This window comes from Simochromis diagramma, unplaced genomic scaffold (genome assembly GCF_900408965.1).
Source record: "Simochromis diagramma unplaced genomic scaffold, fSimDia1.1 OVJJ01000321.1, whole genome shotgun sequence".
Classification (NCBI taxonomy): domain Eukaryota; kingdom Metazoa; phylum Chordata; class Actinopteri; order Cichliformes; family Cichlidae; genus Simochromis; species Simochromis diagramma.
In genome coordinates this window covers 1,510,217-1,531,204 of record NW_024386772.1, presented here as the reverse complement: position 1 = coordinate 1,531,204, position 20,988 = coordinate 1,510,217, and the positions used below count along the sequence as shown (strand labels likewise).

Genomic DNA, 20,988 nt, shown 5'->3' with positions numbered 1-20,988 from the left:
CTTTATGCAGTGTTTAATTTTTAAATTGATTCAGTGGGACAGAAATGCCAAAAATGTGATGTCTGGGTCTGCTGAGCTTGATGGGAATATGGTCATACTGGAATCTACCCCATCCCTGAGACTGGTTCCAACATGCACAGTCCCGTCATGGTATTTGCTGTAAAAGATTATAATCAGAGATTTTAAAACATGCTCTGTGGCAACTGTGGTTTGTAATTACCCTGATTCCACCGACACACCTGGACTTGGAGGATAAACTCAAAAAACGCTTCAAATGCTGGGAAATGAATTTGTCCTGTACGTGGTTTATTTATTTTTAAACACCAAAGGGAAATGATCATGTAGGATGGAGGTTAAAGTGTGCATTTAATGTGGAAAAGGGAGATTGTGCGTTTAATCTGTTTGTTTACATTTTTACTAATGTGTGTGTGTTTTAGGATTTAACCGATTCTTGGTGGCTCACTCACTGCTGTTCCTGCTCACACTGGGCTTCATTGTCAGTGTACTGTAAACACTACTGTGTGCTCTACCCAGCCGAACCGCTGCCGCGACTGCTATTAAAAGGGAATATGTTTGAATACTGATCAGAATTTAAGTCCAGACTTTGTTGTCTTTTATTCATAATTTGTGTTTGCTGATTTACGGTTTTTTGTCGCTGTTCCTCTTTTCTTTTGTCCTCTCACCTCCCTGCTCCTTCAGCCTGGCTCTGTAAGAGTTCTTTTCCTGTTGAAAGGGAGCTCTTCCTCCCCACCATTGCCAATTGTTTTGACATAGGGGATCATCACATGGTTGGGAATCTTTTTCTACTATTGTAAAGGATTTTTCCTATGAAGACTGCTTTGGTAGTATGGGGTATTAGCCCTGTTGTCACGTGTTCTTCCGTCCTTGTACGACCACAGTGCAAGCACAGTTCTCATTTCCAGCAATAAGTCAAATTAGGCCAGTGTGACTGGAACTTTTATGGACAAACATTTGTAGGCAAAGTCAAGGAGATGAAGTTGTAGACGTTGGAGATCGCATCTTTGCTTTTTTGTGAATGGCGTGGTCAACAAACGCTCACTATACTGCCAAAGGTATTCACTCAACCATCCAGATAATTGAATTCAGGTGTTCCAGTCACTTCCATGACCACAGGTGTATAAAATGAAGCACCTACACACGCAGACTGTTTCTACAAACATTTGTGAAATAATGGGTCACTCTCAGGAGCTCGTGAACCGTGATAGGATGCCACCTGGGCAGGAAGTCCAATCGTGAAATTGTAAGTAGGTCACCTACTTTCTGCAGTCGGTTGCTACAGACCTCCAAACTTGATGTGTCCTTCAGATTAGCTCCATAAACGGTGTGTAGAGTGCTTCATGTTTCCATTTCCCAGCATCTGCATCCAAGCCTTACATCACCAAGCGCAACGCAAAGTGTCAGATGCAGTGGTGCAAAGCACCCCGCCACTAGACTCTCGAGCAGTAGAGTGATGGGAGTGATGAGTCACTTCTCCATCTAGCAATCTGATGGACGAGTCTGAGTTTGGTGGTTGTCAGGACAACAGTACATGTCTGACTACATTGTACAAAGTGTAAAGTTTGGTGGAGGGGGGATTATGGTGTGGAGTTGTTTTCAGAAGCTGAGCACGGCTCCTTAGTTCCAATGAAAGGAACTCTTAATGCTTGAACATACCAAGACATTTTGGACAATTTCATGCTCCCAACTTTGTGGGAACAGTTTGGACATGGCCCCTTTCTGTCCCAACATTACTGCGCACCAGTGTAGAAAGCAAGATCCATAAAGACTTGAATGAGTGTTTGGTGTGGAAGAACGTGACTGGCCTGCACAGACTCCTGACCTCAACCCGATGGAAGACCTTTGAGATGAATTGGAGCAGAGACTGTGAACCAGGCCTTCTTGTCCAACATCAGTGTCTGACTTCACAAATGTGCTTCTGGAAAAATGGTCACAAATTCCCAGAAACACTCCTAAACACTGTGGGAAGCCTTGCCAGAAGGGTTGAAGCTGTTATAGCGGCACACTGCGACTGGTCTGTTGTGGTGAAGAAAGGGCAAATTTGTTGTTTCATGGTTTTATCTATGGCCTCGAGCTGTGGCTAGTGACCTACAGAATAAGATCAACAACTTAGTGTCTTCCCCAAAGAGGAGAAGGCTCAGAGGGAGGTCTGAGAATCATCTCTGCTTGGACTGGTGTCCCTCCAACCTGGATGAGGGGTAGAAGATGGGAGGATGGATTTTGTAGGATCTGTAGTTAGATTATAAAGCTCCTGAGACAACTGCTGATTTGAGTTTTTGTCATAGAAGTAAAAATAAAGTTAATTAAATTGATGATCCAGAGTTGTTGGTTTTTATTTTTTTCTAATTTTAATTTTCTTATGGGAAGCACAGAAGCAGTAATCTAATACATCTCTAAGAGGATCCAAAGTCTTATAATTACCTTATAGAACATCGTGACACAGAAAACCCATTTGGAAAAATACAGCAGCATTTAATTTATAATATTGTGCAAGTAAAAATAAAAAGTACAAGAGCTGCACTGAATTCCACGTCATGTCTTCTAAGTACTGAGTGTTCACAAGCTATTTTAGGCCTCATTACATTTTTGGGTCAGTGGTTCAGTCGTCTGCAGGCAACACAGCACTGCTTGCAACTGCAACTGTTTGCCATAAAAAGTCTCTCCAAACTGTACTCATAGTCCTGATTTCCAGTGTAATTTCTCATCAATCAAAAACATTATTTAATTAACCTTTTTAGTAAAGCAATTTATTTTCCATTCAGGATAAAATTCCAACATTTCTACATGTGGATATTGAAGGGTGCTGATTCAAAGGGAAGCAATAATTATACAAAGAATATTTTTTAATTTTCTAAATCTATGTAATTTAGAATTTTTAAAACAAAAACGTAAATCTCTTAAAAATAACTGATACCATTTATATGTAAAAACATGAATAGTATTTTAATCTATTTTGTCTGTAGTCAAATGTGATGATTTATTGGCTATAGACGCCCCCAAATTAGATAAATAATGTTGTTGTTGTTGTTGTTGTTATTATCATTATTTATTTTCACAGTTAGTGACTTGCGTGAATAATGTATGCATATTCAGACCTTCTGGCTCGCTACCCAACGCAACGGGCGGCAAAACGTGCCTTCTTGAGAGTCTCGCTGACGAGCGCGATGATTGGACAGAGGTATTTAGAAGGTGGACTCTTTCAACACGAAGACGCAACGTATATCTGTGAAGTCGCTGAATCGAGGCCACATAAAGGAAGTTTGCCTTCCTAATAAAAGCAGAACAATTGCGTGAGGTTTCGTTTTTAAAAGAAAATCTACTTTGTATTGTAAGATTTTCTATTTAATTTTTTCTGATTACAATTTATGCACAATTACCGCGTATAAACGGGTAAAATATGCATTTGCCAATGTCATAAATAAAGTAAAACTTTATTTAGGAAATTCCAACCGGATGTGTGAGTGCTTTGTTGCTGTGTTCCGGGGTCTATATCCCAACTTGGAAACAGGCGCTCGGCGAGAGCTACTGTGAATTTGGTGTTGTTGTGGCACCAGAGCCTCAGAAAGACTATCGTTTATGTGATTTATGAGATGTCGCGTGACAGAAACGCGCGTGGTCGTCGTCGGTAAAGTCAGAGCGCTGGACAATGCTAACCGGTTAGCGCAAGGTGGTTGCTAGCTGGCTAAGGAAGTTAGCCAGTTAGCTAGCAATCCGCCTGCCGGAGGCTGTTCTCTTGTTTCGCGCATTTCAAGTCTGTTAACCGCCCTCACCAACTGTTTAACCTGTTCCTCATCGAGAGCATTAAGTCGGAGTTTCGCCAATGACAGATATAAAAGAGGAGAAACTTTACAAATCGTTGTGTAAAATGGGGAGTAGGCGGTGTTTCTCCTGAGCGGCTGATTTTTCTGCCACTGCTGCTCTTTTGTTTTCACAAAGGAAGAGGAGCCGCATTTCTTTATCATTTTACACCACCTCGCATTTGGTGGTGGGAGAGTTTCTTTGATCTTTCTCTTATTTTTTTTCACTGTTGTAATGGCTCCTCACAAGCAGAGCCATCCGGTGGGCTTGGGCTCTGGGGGTAAACCCAATGGGTTGTACCACCACCAGCCGTCCTCCGCCTCGATGGCTGCAGCCAAGAAGCCCAACATGCAACTTATTCAAGCCGACCACGAGTTGTTCCTGCAGGCCTTCGAGAGTAAGTTACTGCTGTCATCGGGTTGCATGTATAAAGTGTTAATTTAAGCTTATAGGAAGCTTTCCCGCGGCCATGTCCATGCAGCGGTAGCAGGAGGAAGAGAACTGACTTAATGCCGTACTTTTATTATTATCTACAAACCGGTACTGTACACAGTAATTCTAATCAAGGCCTGTGTCCATTTACTCTTAACTGCATGTCCTGGAGGGTCATCACACTCAATGTTACATCTTGAAACTTGTGTCAGAGAGACCCAGACAAACCTAGTAATTAATATAGTCTCTCTGCTGTTGATTTTTAACTTTCTCTTTCTGCAGGATTGTTGTTAACTTATTTATAATTCATAGTTCTAAGTTTTCATAATTCAGTAAATGTCAAAAGCTGTGCTTCCAGATGTCTTTTTTTTAAACTTTGAACAGTCAGAGTAGCTGTGAAATGGAGAAAAATTCCCATTCTTGAAGGTTGAAGTGGCAAATGTTTGGTACTTTACTTGAAACGAAACTACGTGACGATGCACTGATACTGATATTTAAAATGGATCCATAGCATGTGTTTTGAAAATGGTCTTATTTCCCCTTTTATGTCATAGCAAGTAAGAATGTTTTAAAGGTTTTTAGCTTCTCGTAACACCATATTTGGATATTCAGTCAACTCTGAACTGATGTGGCAGGGTAGATAAACTGAGGTAGTCGGGGAAAAAAATATCACTGGGTTATGTTGGTGCAGTTCTAGTGAATAATACATGAATTAATGTTCTGACATTTGGACTGTTTATTTGCAGAACCAACCCAAATCTACAGGTTTCTCCGCACAAGAAACTTGATAGCTGTAAGTTTTTAACTTCGTTAAACTTAACAGTTCAGATAGTCTCTACGTTTCATAAATTACTGATGTGTATTTAAAAAAAACATTGTTTTTCTGCATTTCAGCCCATCTTTTTGCACAGGACACTCACTTACATGTCCCACAGAAACTCAAGGAATAACGTCAAAAGGTAAAAACTCAGATTGTTAACAAGCTTTTTTGTTTTGTTTTGGGTTGTTTTTTGTTTTGTTTTTTACAGTTTTAGCTATAATTTTTCTTTTCCTTTATTGCATCTCAATGTGATTCATGTGTAGATCTTGTGTTTTTTCAGCAAAAATTGTACTTGTCACTTTCTCGGGTTTTAAAGTTTATTGAAAAAGTTTGACTGTTAGAAAGAAGGTCAGTTGTTATCATGAGTGAGAGCTAACTGACACGTGGAGGCCGCCTCGATCGGTTAAAGCTGAGATAGGAGAAGGTTTTTTCAGTTGAGCTGCTTTGCATACAGACTCTGCAGGGGAAGGGAAAAAAAAGATCACGCTGATACACATGAGGCTGTCTGTGGTTCAGACGACACACCGAAGGATTGTATTGGATTACAAAGGGCATGTCACAACTTCTGTTATGTTGCAGGACATGCATTTTATTTTGCAGACCTCAATAAGTGTTTAAAATGGTGCAAGTGACAGCTGCAGCTGAGCTGCCTCCAAACGTCTCTCTGGTTTAGTTTGTGGTACTTTATTTAGCTTTTTGTTAGAGGGCAGATTAATCATGGATTTAGTGTTAAAGAAAGGAGTATAGAGATGAAGTTATTCAGCATTTAACTGAGACACCTATTAACATGTGACAGGTAATAATGTTGTATAAAGCACTGAGTGCTCAGGTAGAGTAGAAAAGTCATATGTGAGAACCAGTCCATTTACTATAATCTAACTTTAAAAGTTATATCAAGTTAAGTCATGATTAAGCTGTTATTGTTGAATGTTTTGGGTTTTTTGTTTAATGTGTTTGAGGTTTGTAACCCAATTTAATTGTTAAAAAGATGCTGTCACTTGTTATTTGTGTTTTAAGCTCTACTATGAGGTTAAACACATTGTTTTCTGCTGGTTTTTGGATTTTTGCTTCTTCTCTCTTTGCATGACAGTAGTTTTCTCTTGTTGCTGTGGACTTGTTGGCCGTTAGAGTGTGTGTGTGTGTGTGTGTGTGTGTGTGTTCTTGATTTGAATTGGAGGTTTTGAACCAGGTGTCTGCTGCTGCTCAGCTCAGTTTCACTTTGCGCTGCAGTGGTGCATGCTTCAGTCACATGAAACGCAACTTGTGATTTGAGATGAGGAGACTCAGGGCCACGCCACAGTTATTGACTGTTTTATTTAAAGCATTGATAACCAGAAGATAAGGAAGCAGGAAACCAGCAGGGTTGTTAAATGGTTGGATTATCAGAAACTGAAGTTCATGTAACTCCTTCTACACAGAGGTGATCTTTGGGTCTGCGCCCAGCTGAGTTTGCAGTCTCTCTCTCTGCAGCAATAAAATGTCTGAGCAGGACACAGTTTCTCTTGTATGGCTTCTTGGAAAAGAAGGGGAAGAAGGGGGTACACAGCCTGCCTTAAATGTACAGGGTCTCAGGTATTTTGGCTCATTTTGTGTGTTTAACCCTAAAGATACCAACCAGGCTGTTGTAGCTACTAAAACATTGGGTATAGTATCTGATACTGGAATTTTTAAGATGAGCATTAATGGAGCCATTCTGTCATTTTCTCTGGTCATTAATGATGATTTAAATCGTTATCGTAATAAGGATGTACAAAATTATACTCGTTCCTGTTTAGGTTATAGTTATATTATTGTTACATATTTCCATGATTATAGAGAAAAATAAGATTCGAAGACTTACTACCGAACTAATCACATCTCTACAAATAGTCAGTATTTATAGTTTAGACCCTTCTTCTTCATGACTTCTAAAATCGTTGGTAGCATGCTCAAGATCAGCTTCTGGGGCAAGTCTTATTATTGGTGATCCGTTCCTTCCTCCAGAGCTCCAAGTTGATCACAGGTTTGTAACTGAGCATTGCTAAAAACTCAAACAATCACCAGCTTCTTCCAGCGATCCAGGAGGAGTTTGGTAAGAAGCTACACATCAAATTAACATTTCAACAGATCTTAATCCAATTGAAAATCTATGGGCAGACTTTAAAAGTGATCGGACAAGCAGGAGGCCACAGTCTGATAAACTTGGAGCTCTGATAAGGAACAAATGGATCAACATCAATCAGGAAAGGAAAGTTTCAATGTTTATGTCCTGTATACAGTTAAGATGCCAAATAATGGAAGAATTACCAACAAGTTGAAAGCCTATAAAGTTTCAGAAAACATTTAGTGCATCAGTCACTGAAAAGTTCTAAAGTAAATTTAAAAATCCATAGCAAGCCATATAAATGACTGGGCTCGTAAATTAAGTTGAAACTTCCTGTATGCAGGAGCATTTCCATTAAAATAATAGCTTGAATGTTACAGTCCTGTAGCAGCAGTGTGGTGCTGGATGCTTGGCGGCGTATAGATGTTAATGGTTTTTGTAGTTCCCTCTGCAGCGGTCATTAAAGTGAGACTGCTCGGGCCTGAAGACAGCCTACAGATGTGAAGGTTACCTCACAGCTGTTCTCAGTTACTTTGGCTCATTAGAGTACAGCTCAGGTTAAAGCTGGACAGGACTTTATTTATGTTAGCTCTCCAGAGTACATGCACTACAAAACTCAAACGGTGTGCAGCCATTATGAGCTGGGGGGGACGTGCTTCTCTATTTAATTTTATTTAAGAACACATCAGGACTTGCCAGCGATGCTGACTTAAACTGGCAGTTGAATAAAATACTTTCAAGCAGACACACAAACCAAAACGTCAGAAATGTCGTCATCCTTCTGCTGATATTAATTCAATGTCATACCTAATACCTCTTATTGTGCGTTCACACCATTTAAGAGTTTTGTCAGCCACGTCGTTTAAAGTGCCTTTTCCCTCACTTCACTCGAGTCTAAAAGCTCAAAGACAAAAAGTTTATTTCAGCTTTTAAAGATCACTGACGGCCTTTACCTTTCTTCTTCTTCTTCTTCTTCTTCTTCTTTTTTTTTTTAAAGGGCACCTACTCTGCTAATTTGTTTTCATTCTTGGACTGTTAAAACAGCTTTGCATGATTCACAGTTCAAAATAATCCTCCTTTATCTTACACTGAGCCTGGTGCAGTCTTCAGTGAATCCTCTGTCTGATAAAAAGCTTGCTTCCCACTTCCAACAGTTGTTTTTTTTTTTTTTTTTTTTTTTAATATATAAATATTATAAGATATTATCAACAAAACAGTTCAGTTTTAAATGAAGCATATTTCCGTTTGACAGTTGTTATTTACCAAAGGAAATGCAATTATTCAACTAAGTTTCACCTCTTATTTTTTCCTCTGGCTGTCCGTGACCCGTCAGTGTGGGCTGCAGCACCGTTTTAGAACAACGCCTTTTTGTTTATGTCACAAAACGCTGGTTCGTATAAACAGAAAATTAACGGCAGAAACCTCAACAATCAGATGATCTCCTGTGAGCAACACTTGGAGAAGGTGGTGAGAAAGAACTCCATTTTGACAAGAACGAGACTCTGCCTCGCGTCCTACTTTTAGAAACTCCAGGAAACGCGTATAAGCCTGCACAGAGGTAAGTGCTGGTACTGTGTGGTCTTTGAGACAGGGCTGGGCGATATGAGGAAAACACAAAATCACAATGCTTTTTGGCTGTATCGCGATACACGATATATGTGTAACCAACCCTAACCCTGTTTAACTAAACTCCAAAAACAAAAGTTACTTTCAACCATATATTTTACTACATGAATAGAAATGCTTTATTTTAACCATTATTTTGAACCATCAGTTGCCCACAGAGGTTTTCTCTAATGACGACACTGTCACAGTGAACCTCGTTCTGTGGTCAACACCAGACCTTTAACAAACAGAAGATCATAGCAACAAAAAAAAGTACATCAAGCAAGAATTGATGAGAGAAAATAAAACAACTGAATTTAAAAAGGTGCTTTTTTGTGCTTATAACATGTACAAATTGTAAAATTAAAAAATATGATCACCTCAAATTACAAAAACAAAAGTCTAGACAGTGACTATAAAAACGACTGACCTAGAACAGTCACCGGTATCACAGCTCATTTATTTAACATTGACGTTGACAGGCAGCGTTTAAAACGGCCTTACCTTTGCAGTGGATGACTTTTCAGCTGGTGGGATATTTTGTGCTACTTCTACTTTTTGCAGCATGTTTTGCAAATTACCGGATTTTGTTCGGCGTCATCCTCGTGGAATCGAAACGACAGCGAGTTTCATTCCCTCTCGTCTGAATCTGGTAGTATATAAGCGCCTGCTCAGCGCAGTGTGCTGGACAGAAAGTCACAGTGAATTACATACAGACAGCTTAATATTGTTTGGCAATTTATACTTGATGGTTACGATAAAGCCATTTTAACCATCGTACGCAGAAAAACAGTGAATTCGATATATCGCCCACCCCTACTTTGAGATGTGATCGTTCAGGACTATGAGTGTGAGGAGGAAGATTTTAAATGACAGAAGCTAATATTGAGAGGTGTCGTTAGCCCTTATAAGAAAAACGAGTCATTCAATCTGCCTGCAGCTGTATAACCCCGGGTGTAGTGTGCCGTAATCCAGATTACGTCCTTGTTCCGAGGACAAGAACCTGATCTTCCTCCAGAAACAAGATGTTTGCCACTGAGTTTCTGCATGTTTGGACTTTCAGTGGGCTGGTTGTACGATTGCTAACTGCTGCCGTTTGTCTCCATGTGCAGGAAAAATTACAAGGTTGACAATCTTCTGTTCAAAGTGGAGAAGATGAGAGGGGAACAGGAGACTCACAGGTAAGCGCTCAGTCCTGCAGGACTCTCTGCTTTCCATTCCAAGCTTCTAGAAAACATTTAGCTCATTTTTGTTTATCAAGTGACAAAATATCAGTAAAAAGTTCACCAGCTACATGTGGAGCGATCCCGCTGAGGTACATCCACACCTAAAAGCCCATTTTTAGCAAGAAAACAGTGCTGTAGCAAAAAGAGATTCTCAAGTTTCACATTTTTATTTATTTGATCCTGCTTTCTCTGGCACCAGCACGCCTCCTTTTATAGCTGCGAACTTCACAATGTTTGGTTTTAAAAATATCTCAGAACGTTTTCCCCTCTTCTACAGCTTGGCCTCCAATCTTCAGCTCACCTTTACTGGCTTCTTCCATAAAGCTGGTACGTTTTTCCATATCGGCACTTTGTTTTATCGTTTCCACTGATCTCACTGTGACTAACAGGAAATCTTTTGTGTTGTTTGTTTGCAGGAAAACTCTCTCAGGACAGCGAGAACGAGCAGAACTCGGTGTCTCTGGAGGTGCTCCTGGTCAAAGTCTGCCACAAGAAGAGGAAGGTGTGTGTCATGAATTTCCTCTGCTGGTTTTCTACAGCTTGCACGTCTAAATGAAACACACATGAAGTTTCCTTTTCTTGCTTCCTGTGTAGGACGTGAGCTGTCCGGTGAAGCAGGTCCCCACGGGAAAGAAGCAAGTCCCTCTGAACCCAGACACGAGCGCCGGGGTCCAGGCCAAGCTGAGCTCCTACCCCTCCCTGCTGGTTCCCAGCAGCGAGTTTGAACCCAGCAACTCTCACATGGTCAAATCTTATTCGCTGCTCTTCAGAGTGTCACGACCCGGGCATCCACGAACACAGATCAACGGGCTGGCTAATGGCGAGATTCACCACAGCAGAGGTGGGCAGAGTGGGTTATTGGGTGGGTCTCATCTCGGCAGCTTTGCAAAAGCTTGACGGAGCAAGACAAACCAAGGACAAGAAAATGGGATTGTAGCAAAAAGCCAACTTGCTTTGTTTGTCATCCGATCACGATCAAGTGCCTGGAGCAGAAAGGTTTTTCATCCCCTGCAATGAAAAAGAAAACATGAACTAAACTATTGGAGAAAATCCTGATTTAGGCCGTAAACTGGGATAGTGAAAGGAAGCAGGATTTGACTTTAACTTCATCAGTGTTTGAAACCAAAGCACCCCTCACGTGAGTCCATGACAGTTTTGCCAGTACTGGTGGGAAACTGTCACAGGAAGTTGTTAACCAGTTACTAGTGTCAGTAGGGCTTAAATCATCAGGGGACAGGAAATGTGTCATATGTTTTGGTAACACACATTGAGCCAACTTTGGATGGATCCAATCAGAATAGCAGCGAGTAGAATTACGAGTTTAAACCAACTTCTTAGATGCCAAAGAGTCCTCCCTTTGCTTAACGACTTCAGATTTCTTATTGGTCTGCAGTGGAAATTATCAGATGTTGGGAGGTGAGACTGTTGTACGGCAAGTCTTGATGTAGTTCAGGGATGTTTCGAGTTCGTTTATAGCGGGTCCTTCAGACTTGATTCAGTCAAAGTTTTTAGTTGACCCAGTTTAACTTGCAGAAGATTATTATGGCTGCTCTATCTATATCTATATTTCTTCAGCTGTTTGAACTTAAAAATTAAACACAGTCACCCTCGTAGCTCCACATCCGTGCAGAAAACGAGGGACGGTTTGGCGGAGCAGAGGTTCATGCCACCGTGTGTCTTTTTCAGACTTTTCAGAAGAAGCTGTGAACAGGAAAAGGAGGAGCTCTGCTCTCAGGGAGGAGGGAGAAACCACATTTGTAGCTCAGATGACAGTCTTTGATAAAAACAGGTGAAAGACACACACACATACACCGACGCGCACACAGTAGCACCTTTTGGCACAGGAAAGAAAAGGTGTCATTGCAGCGTTTGTGCAGCAGAAGTGAGAAGACGTTGTCGTGTACTTGCGTGCAGGCGTCTGCAGTTATTGGACGGCGAGTACGAGGTGTCCATGCAAGAGATGGAGGAGTGTCCCGTCGGTAAGAAGAGGGCGACTTGGGAGACCATCCTAGATGGAAAGGTGTGTGTTTGTGTGCGTGAACCAAGTAACCCTCAGTTCACACAGCTGATCTGTGTAGTGAAACCCCGTGTTTGCTCTGTTTTTGCAGCGTTTGCCTCCGTTTGAGAGTTTCTCTCAGGGTCCGACTCTGCAGTTCACACTGCGCTGGACCAGCGACTCCGCCGATCATTCCACCGCACCCGTGGCCAAACCGCTCGCCACCCGCAACTCCGAAACCAACCAGGACACCCGACCCAGCACCCTGAGAGCCACGCACGCACCAGGTGAGTGTAGCACAGATAATGTGTGCTGTGTTTCAGCACACGCGTCAAACTCGTGTTTCATGTTGATTATATCCAGGATGATCTAATATTTAGATTAAATTATGACGTGCTAGTAACCTGCATATGTTTGGCCCTTTTCCCAGTGTGGCCCTCAGTAAACTGACCTATAACATCAGCAGTGAAAGTGTTGCTGTTTTTCTTCTGCAGCTGTGAAAGAGTCGGTAAATACAGATGTTCAAACCAGAAGAGAACAAGTCTTATCTGAGCCTCGACAGAAACTACGAATCTTCTACCAGGTCAGTCCGTACCTGCTAACGCTGCCGTTTCTCCCACAGACTTCAGTCATTTCTGTGACCCTTAAATGTCATTGTGGATCTTTTTTTACACACATATGTAATTTTTCTATGATGGATGGATACTTTGTTGATCCCACAAAGGATCCTTACGCCTGTTGTTACAGCAGGAGCAAGTGGTGAGGGCTTTATACTGTGACAGTGCAAAAACGTACACATGTGATAAGAAAACAAAGAAAATAAATGATAAAACTGATTTTAGGAAGAGTAAAAAGTAAGACTGAGAGTGCAAATCCCATTAATAGATGATATGTACCCTGTACAAGAAGGAATAATACAGAAGTGTGTGTGAAATCTTACACCTGACAGGTGTGTTCACCTGTGACAGAGTTTTATAGAGAACAGTAGGAATGATTTCATGAAGCGTTACTCGAGGCTCCCACAGCCTCATTCAAAGGCTTTGCACAGCTGCTGTCTGTGCTGATGGATGAGACGCACCTGATGGACATCTGCTGTCTAGTTTCTCCACTGCTTCGGCTCTCCCCCCGTGAAGAATCCAGCGAAAGAGAGACTGTGTGTTACAGATGGTTAGAAAAGTTGGACACTCACAGATTCAAGCGTGAGTGAACTGTATGAACGGAGCTCACTTCAATTTACAAAACAAATTTTCAGCCTGGCCTCAGAGGGAAACATGAAGTTATCACGAAAAGGCAAATTGTCCGTGTTCGTTGACACAAAACGCAATTTTTATTTTGGCCAGCACGACTTTCTAATGCACGTCAACGGGAAGTATATTTTCTGTCTGGGGCACATGTATATCCTACCAGTTAATGTCAGTCAACACCTGAGCACAGATGGGGTAAAAGATATGGTATTTTTGTGTTGTTGCATTAGCATTAGCATTGGTAATCCCTTTTCTTGGGCGTCAGGAATCCCTGTGACAAGTTTAGGTGAGATAAAATGACCCAAAAACCACAGATGAGGTGTGACAGCGAAACAAAGGAGTGCCGAGATCAAAGTGTGAGACACGGTGGGATTTATGAAGGCTGCTGCATGTCGATTCAGACCTCCGGAGAAGTAGCAACGGGATGTGAATTCCTCGTCAGAGATCAGCGAGTCCGTCGCTTCTCAGCAGCTGAGATCACACTCTGTTTCTTTCTTTCCTAGTTTCAATACAACAACAACACACGGCAGCAGACCGAGGCCAGGGATGACCTCCACTGTCCGTGGTGCACGCTGAACTGCAGGAAGCTGTACAGTCTCGTCAAACACCTCAAACTGTCCCACTCCCGCTTCATCTTCAACTACGTGGTGAGAGATGTACACCAGCTGTTGCTCTCATGTTTTGCACTGCCAGTTTGACCAAAGCTTTCCTACCAACCAAATTCCTGTTCTGTCAGACATGTTTCTTAGGTAAAAATGTCTTCGTGCAGATGTTGCCTAACATCAGCTTACCTGCTAACTTGGGTAGATTACTTCATATCTAGTGCAGCAGCCACATCTGCGTCAGTCAGAGCTAATGTTAGCTCTAGGAAAGGAAGAGAAGCACAGATATCCCCAGGAGCATAAATCCTTTGGATTCAAACAGTCGACACGCTGTTGGAGTCAACACGAGCATCGAGGAGCGTTTCATTTTTAAGTTCTATTACAACCTGATGAGCGTGCTCCACAAAGCTTAGAATCAAAGCTAAGAACAAATAAAATCAAAAGTACTTTAAAAACATCGTACAATGTATAACTTGGGGGGTATCATCAGTATTTCTTATTTAAATTCAGCACTGAGATCTTTTAACATATTGTCGAGCGTGTCCTTTAAATATGCATCTCTGATCTTTGGCAGCCCCATCCCAAAGGAGCAAAGATTGAGGTCTCTATCAACGAGTCTTACGATGGGTCGTATGCAGGAAATCCTCAGGACATCCACAGCCAGCCGGGCTTCGCCTTCAGCAGGAACGGCCCCGTGAAGAGAACCGCCGTCACCCACTTTCTGGTCTGCAGGTACCCCTCCAACTTCTCCTCTACCTTTATATTTATTTACATTTATTTACATGCTGCCGAGGGCGACAGGAACTCCTGATCATCCTCTTCCTGTCCTCTCAGACCCAAGAGGACAAAGCCGAGCCTGTCGGAGTTTCTGGAGTCTGAGGATGGCGATCGGGAGGCGCAGAGGACGTACATCAGTGGACACAATCGCCTGTACTTCCACAGCGACAGCTGCCTGCCGCTGAGGCCCCAGGAGATGGAAGTGGACAGCGAGGACGAGAGGGACCCCGACTGGCTCAAAGAGAAGACTGTAAAGGTGAGCTCGAGCCAGACGAGCAAACACAGGAATGCTCCTGAGGAGGAGGAAGAAGCCGGGTATAAAAACAGTAGAAAGCTTCATTGGATCGGTGTTCGATATCAACACAGGTTGAACTGTAAAAAGTTTGATTGGTGTGTCCCGGCTCTCTCAGTCTGGGATAGGAAATTTAATAGTCATGAAAGGGAAAAATCCAGGATAACCCTGTTTCCATCTTCACCAAATTCAGAGAAACAAATACGCTTCCAATAATCAAACAGCGATATTGAAACATTTGCTTTCTCCTGCTTCTAAAAGGAGAACATTTGGAGAGTAAAACATTTCGGGTTGTTGTTCAGACGAAACAGCCAGTTTTTGTTGAAGATGTCACCTTGATCTCGACTGTTTTCTCTGATCGTTAAAAACCTCTGAAGGATTCAGACGATTCAGCAGACGCTCGGGCTTCTCTCCTCCTGTGAACGGCTTCTGCTTCTCGTGACTGTGTTAATTATGCTAACTTTTCCAGATTGGTGTGAGGGTAACAGAAGTCAGCGTGGACGTTTCTGCCGCTGGCCTATTGATGTCAACATTAAAGCTCCCCATGACTTAACAACCTGTGACTTAAAGCAGGTTTTATAATGAACGATAAAAAAAGATTTCAACACACACACACCGTTTACAAATGGTTGTTGTGTTCTTGCGTTTCTTTGGTTGCTTTGGGGAGGTTTTCTTTTTCAAGTTTTCTCTGTGATGTTGGACTCCAACCTGCATAAACGCTATAGACTGTATGTAAAAGATGGATGTAACCCCGTGGTTTGAAGAATGAAGCCAGTGCAGAGGTGTCTTAAATCTGCAGGGAGCGGCTCCTCTTAAATCTGATTTGTATAGAACTCTATGAGGAAAACGACCCTATTTTTAACTCGAGTTCTGACTTCAGTAAATGCTTTGCTGAAGAGTTTGTGGTCTCATTTAAAGTCTTTTTTTTAAAAATACCAGAGGATGCGACACTCGCCTAAATCATAAATTTGAGGCTTCAAAATCGACCTCCATCTTTTATATACAGTCCATGCTAAACGCTAACTAGTGTGCTCTGATTGCAGCAAATCGAGGACTTCATGGACGTGAACGAGGGGGAGAAGGAGATCATGAAGCTGTGGAATCTGCACGTCATGAAGCGTGGGTATGTACTCGGCAAAGCTTTTATCAAACGGCAGAAGTTTTTTGGTTTGTTTCAGGGTTTTTGTTTTTTAAACCTCACCTTATCCACTGGCGTCTTCCTCCCAGCTTCATCGCAGATAACCAGATGAACGAAGCGTGTCTGCTGTTTGCTGAACACCACGCCGCCTTCATCGTCAAACGCAACCTGTGTCGCAATTTCCTGCTCCATCTGATCAGCATGCATGACTTCAACCTGATCAGCACGCTGACCATCAACCAGGCCATGGCCCGGCTCTGCCTCGTCCAGAGCCAGGCCACCCACAGAGACAAAGAGGAGGACGACGAAGAGGAGGAGGAGGAGGACTGGGAGACGGCCGCGGAGTCCCAGCCGGAGCCGGATCCTGACCCCGATCCCGATCTGACGGAGTTTAAAACCTGCAGTAACGAGACCGCCAACAGCTCCCTGGAGACTGGAAACCAACTGGTGGAGGACGGCGGCGAGAAGCCGCACGCCAAGCAGAAATTGTCCGGCTTCAGCTCGGTTTTAAAGTGACTGCTCGGCTGGAGCGCCACAAAGATTCCCGGACAGAGCGGGAAGACTGAGGCCTGAATCAGCAAACAGGTGTTAGACACACACACGGGTTACTGCAGGGATTCTCAAAGGCAGGTTACACCAGGATCAAAATGAACTTCACATCCTGGAAGTTACACATTCAAATCGAAGAGACGCTTTATGGTTTCACAGTTCATCAACGCTGAGATCTTTGAATTATTTTTTAATTATTTTCATGTTTTTTCCATGTTGTTTGTCCTGTTTCTGTAAATGTTTGAGTGTTTAACTCTGAGCTGCTCCAGTTTTATTTCCAGCCTGACACAGCTGTGGAGTGAGCACAAAGCAGGTTCGGTCTTAGGGCTGGAGGTGCAGAAGACGGTCGTACGCCTTCTGCGGATGACGAGTTGCCTTCAAAAAGAGGCGTCAACATTTCATGCAGCAGCTGCGAATTCAAACAGGAGGAGATGGGCCGTCTGCTCGGGACTGTTTTCAGCAGCGGAGTGATCCGTATTTGGTGCTCTCTTTGGTGCTACTTTGCCTCTCGAGACTCTTCGTTGGTGCTCTGAGTCATTTTGTGTTCACTCCATCGTTCAAACCTCATGTCAGTCTTCCTCAGAGTGAAGCATCAATCAGTGACCTTCCGGGCACCCTCAGCTCCACCAAAGGTTTTCTTTTAGCAGGGAGTGTGTGCACATGCTCAGTAGTGTCACGGTTACGGCGTCTGATTGGGTGTCAAGAGTGTTGCTGCAAAAGGAAATTTGACCCGTTATTATCAAGAAAGGTCAGGGTTGAACCGCTGATGGTCGGGAGGTGGCTGATCACAACTCGAGACGCCTGTTAGAGCCGTTGCTATCAGGTGTTTTTACCTGGAGACGCCACAAAGTTCGTATTAACGTGCTTGTTAGCTCAAACACGAGACAAAAGTCTCCGAGCTTTCTTTGATCGGGTCAATCAGGAAGTTAATCCTCAGGTTGGGTTAATTTTTGCCATCCAGTGATCATGAAAACAAGATAATATTAAATAAATGGTTAGTTTTTGCTGCAATGCTCTCGTTTTGTAGGGTTAAAGATAAAGTGAAGACTTTTTTCCTTTGCAGGCGTTTTTCTCTCTTTTGCTGCTTTAGTTCAGCTCGAGCCGAGACGATGAAAACTGACTCCTGCCAACGAGTTTTATCTGGAAGTAAAAGGTTTTCGCTGGATCGTTAAAGGTTCCAGCTTCCTCTGTGTCGGATCTGAGGGTTTATCGAACCTGTGACTCTGCTGTACTTGTGGGCACACCTCCCCTACAGTTATGTTTTTCTTTAAACTACTGGTGCTAAATGTTTTTACTCCTCAGTGCATCTCCTTTCTTACAACAGATCTCCACTGCCAGCTCTCCAACAACGAGAAGCATGTTTAGTTGTCTGTTTCGTTTATTTTAAAGCGACTCTGTTTTTCCTACAGTGCTGTTTTTACCGTGCTCTGAGCCCAGGACAACAAAAAACACTCGCTGTGCAGCAAAACTGGACAAAAAAAGCTCCTCAGAGCTCAGAGAGGCTTGGAAAGGCCACGTTCCTACTGTTGTAATCTAAAAAAAAAATTGATAACTATAGGGTTAAACTGTTTATGCAGGTGCTGGTTCCAGTTTCTTTAAAATAAGAAATTGCTGCTTTATTTTGAAATTATTATAAACTGAATAGTTTAAGTTTTGGACTGATACAAGTTTGGCTGGTCTGTTTTGTGTTTGTTTGTTTTTCTTTTATTTGATCAATGAAATTGAAAAAAGAAAAAAAAAAAAGAGAAAAGCCACTTATAAAACGAATGGTTCCACAGGGTTGTGATGTCGCTGTATGGTGTGGCGTTAATGCAATATAAATAATGTTGCTCCAACCAAAAAAAAAAACATGTTTTGATTAGGAAAAAAAAACCACCTGGAAGTCTAAAGTTGGCTGGAGGAGGTGAGGGTGGATGGATGGATGGATCAAATCCAGGCCTTTCACACAGGACGTTTGGGGTTTGAGTCCACCATGATGTGAAAAGTTAGTACTGATTTATCACTTTTAGACCAAGCGACACCCTCGGAGACTGAAATAAGTATGAAAATGTGCAGTTCCTGTAGCGACCACCAGAGGCTCCTGCAGTGGATCAGTCTGTTAAAATGTCCAACTTTAATTTGTTTAAATAAACATGTTTTCAGCCAAATATAAACAACAAAAATAAATTTCTGGATGGTTTCTTCCTTCAGAAAAACTGCACAGCTTAAAGTGGCCACTGTGACACGTGGGTCAAACCATCTACTTCATGTAGATGATGTCATCTCGCTTTCACATTTAGGCTAATGCTACGCAGCTTGGTTAGCACATTTCATATCCATAAAGTTGATACAGCACACAGACATGCATGTCTGTTAATTGGTGCTAAGAAACTCTCTAAAACTGGATGATTTTCCTTTTGGATTTTTGTTTATTAGAATTAGACAGGTCCATGTTGACACAGGCAGCTGTAGATGTTAGCTCCTAGGGTGCACTGTATCCTTGCTAACCAAACTAGCTAGCATTAGCTGATAGCTTGGTACACCAGTTTTCATCCAGTCTTTTCACTTCTGGCTCCAAAAATCAACATTGTTGGAGGCCAAACTGTGAAGCCCAGAATCCAGCAGGTGAAGGCGCAGTAACTTCGTCCATCTTTTAGCTTTCTTTACCCCCACGAATCTGCAAAATTGTGACATCACAACAGTGTGACTGGTCCTGGAGCAACATTAAAATGATGAGGGGACACCAGCATGGCGGCACATGTAGTTACTGAACACGCCCACTACACCTGTTATATATAAATGTAAATATGACTGTAAAAAAACAAATGATAGCTTTGTGATATGTATGTTTTTGAAACTCAAACACCATCAGTGACATTTTAGTAGGTATTTTTAGTTAAAGGACCAAATTGGGATTCATTTCCTGCAGATTTCTTTGCTCTTATGTGTCCTGCGTCATGTGACTCCTGGATCCCTGCTGCCGTCATTACTTTGACATTTAACCTCGAGAACACGCCGGGTAAAGATTAGACATGACAGACGAATCGCACCGGGAGCATTTCTGTCTCCACGGGCAATTTTATTTTGAAAATTAAAACCGTGCTCCTGTATAGACTGTATATGAATGTTGGATGCATCTATTGTGGACCCTCTGTGTGGGTTTTTCGCGAAACGACAGGAGTAGTAACTCCTGGAGTTCTTCCATTCTCCTGCAAGAGGGTCCCAAAAACACTCGAGGGCGCTGCCACACATTTGTAAATGAAAATATTTCATCACCCCACCCACTAGTAACAGAGTCAGCCAGTCCAGGTGCTGATGTTTTACCCGTGCCATTTTAGCCTAAATGCAGTACGAGCCTCCAGATGTGGGCAGCTGTGAGGCCATGGGAGCATAACGTCAGACATGATCATTTGGATGTATTTAGAGCTTATCAATCTTTTTTGTGTTGTTTTAAAAAGCTTTATGCCTGCTGGTGACTGATCCAGCCTGCTGAAATCTGCAGATCTGAAACCTTGTCTTTGTTCACGAGACCCAGCAGCGTTTTGCACAATACGGGAGGAGCCGTGTCGGCCAAACGAGACTTTTCTTTAACAATAATGTAAAACTAGTTCGAGTCACAATGGTTTTCTATTAAAAAGGACAATTTTGTAATAATATTGGCATCATGCTCCATTTCTTTCACCATCATTTCACCAAAGTACACGTCACTCACAGCTCGGTCACACTAGGTTCAAAATAGGACAACAGTGACTAAGTGTCGCCGTTTCAGGATTGCACTGATTTCATTTGCTGTCTGAGACTGATTGCAAGTACTTGCTGCGACCAGCTGATCACCCAGAGCTGCAACGTCCCAAACCTCTGGGTGACTTTTGATCACAAAGTGATTGCACGTGGCTCTTCCCTCTCATGTTGCTGGATTGAGAGCTCTGACTTTAAAGCTGTTGTTTGGTTTTTTTGATAAAGGCTGTTGTGTCTGATCTGGTACTTTTCATTTATAGACAAATGTTGATTTATATTTTCTATAAATTATATTATGGCTGGAGCATTGCCTGCATGATTGTTCCAATATAATATTGTACAACTTTTTGCAAAGACAAAAAAATCAAAGCAATCTGCACGCTGGGTTTTCAAATCTTCCAAGTATGAACGTTAACTGCTCACACAACAGTTGGTAACTACTTTTACTGCCCTCTCGTGTCTGCAGTGAGGAACTACAACACAAATGCAGGCAGCAGCATTTCTAAAATACAGCGACCAATAGAAGTGAAATAAGCTGATCTCGTTGCCATAGTGAAGACTTCAAACACTGATCAACACTAAAACGCACACTGGTGATCTTGATCATTGATATCTGCCAACTATAATCCAGATGCTGTCCCACATGTGACCTTAGTGACTCCCCACATGAGGTGAAACATCTTCATGAACA

General features: G+C 42.3%; 1 protein-coding gene across 2 annotated transcripts; it reads left to right on the top strand.

The window, feature by feature from the left end:
* The first annotated feature begins 3,474 nt into the window (after positions 1–3,474).
* On the top strand, positions 3,475–20,213 carry LOC120740042 (polycomb protein suz12-B-like). 2 transcript variants are annotated; one of them, XM_040042125.1, is made up of 16 exons: positions 3,475–4,213; positions 4,995–5,041; positions 5,143–5,207; positions 9,869–9,937; positions 10,260–10,309; positions 10,399–10,484; positions 10,577–10,823; positions 11,669–11,771; positions 11,897–12,002; positions 12,091–12,265; positions 12,473–12,561; positions 13,726–13,869; positions 14,399–14,556; positions 14,659–14,857; positions 15,937–16,016; positions 16,121–20,213. In XM_040042125.1, exons 1-16 carry the CDS (start codon positions 4,051–4,053, stop codon positions 16,545–16,547), a joined length of 2,208 nt encoding a protein of 735 aa, XP_039898059.1. In that variant the 5' UTR covers positions 3,475–4,050; the 3' UTR covers positions 16,548–20,213. The 2 variants fall into 2 exon arrangements, with proteins under 2 accessions (XP_039898059.1, XP_039898068.1); XM_040042134.1 differs by lacking the exon at positions 3,475–4,213 and having other exon boundaries at positions 8,485–9,937.
* Positions 20,214–20,988: the final 775 nt, after the last annotated feature.

Bases quoted from the DNA above. Each gene is read 5' to 3' on its own strand.
- LOC120740042 (XM_040042125.1), top strand. From the start codon at position 4,051: ATGGCTCCTCACAAGCAGAGCCATCCGGTGGGCTTGGGCTCTGGGGGT. The intron at 10,310-10,398 runs GTACGTTTTTCC...GTTTGTTTGCAG, and splicing joins TGGCTTCTTCCATAAAGCTG to GAAAACTCTCTCAGGACAGC. The intron at 14,858-15,936 runs GTGAGCTCGAGC...CTCTGATTGCAG, and splicing joins TCAAAGAGAAGACTGTAAAG to CAAATCGAGGACTTCATGGA.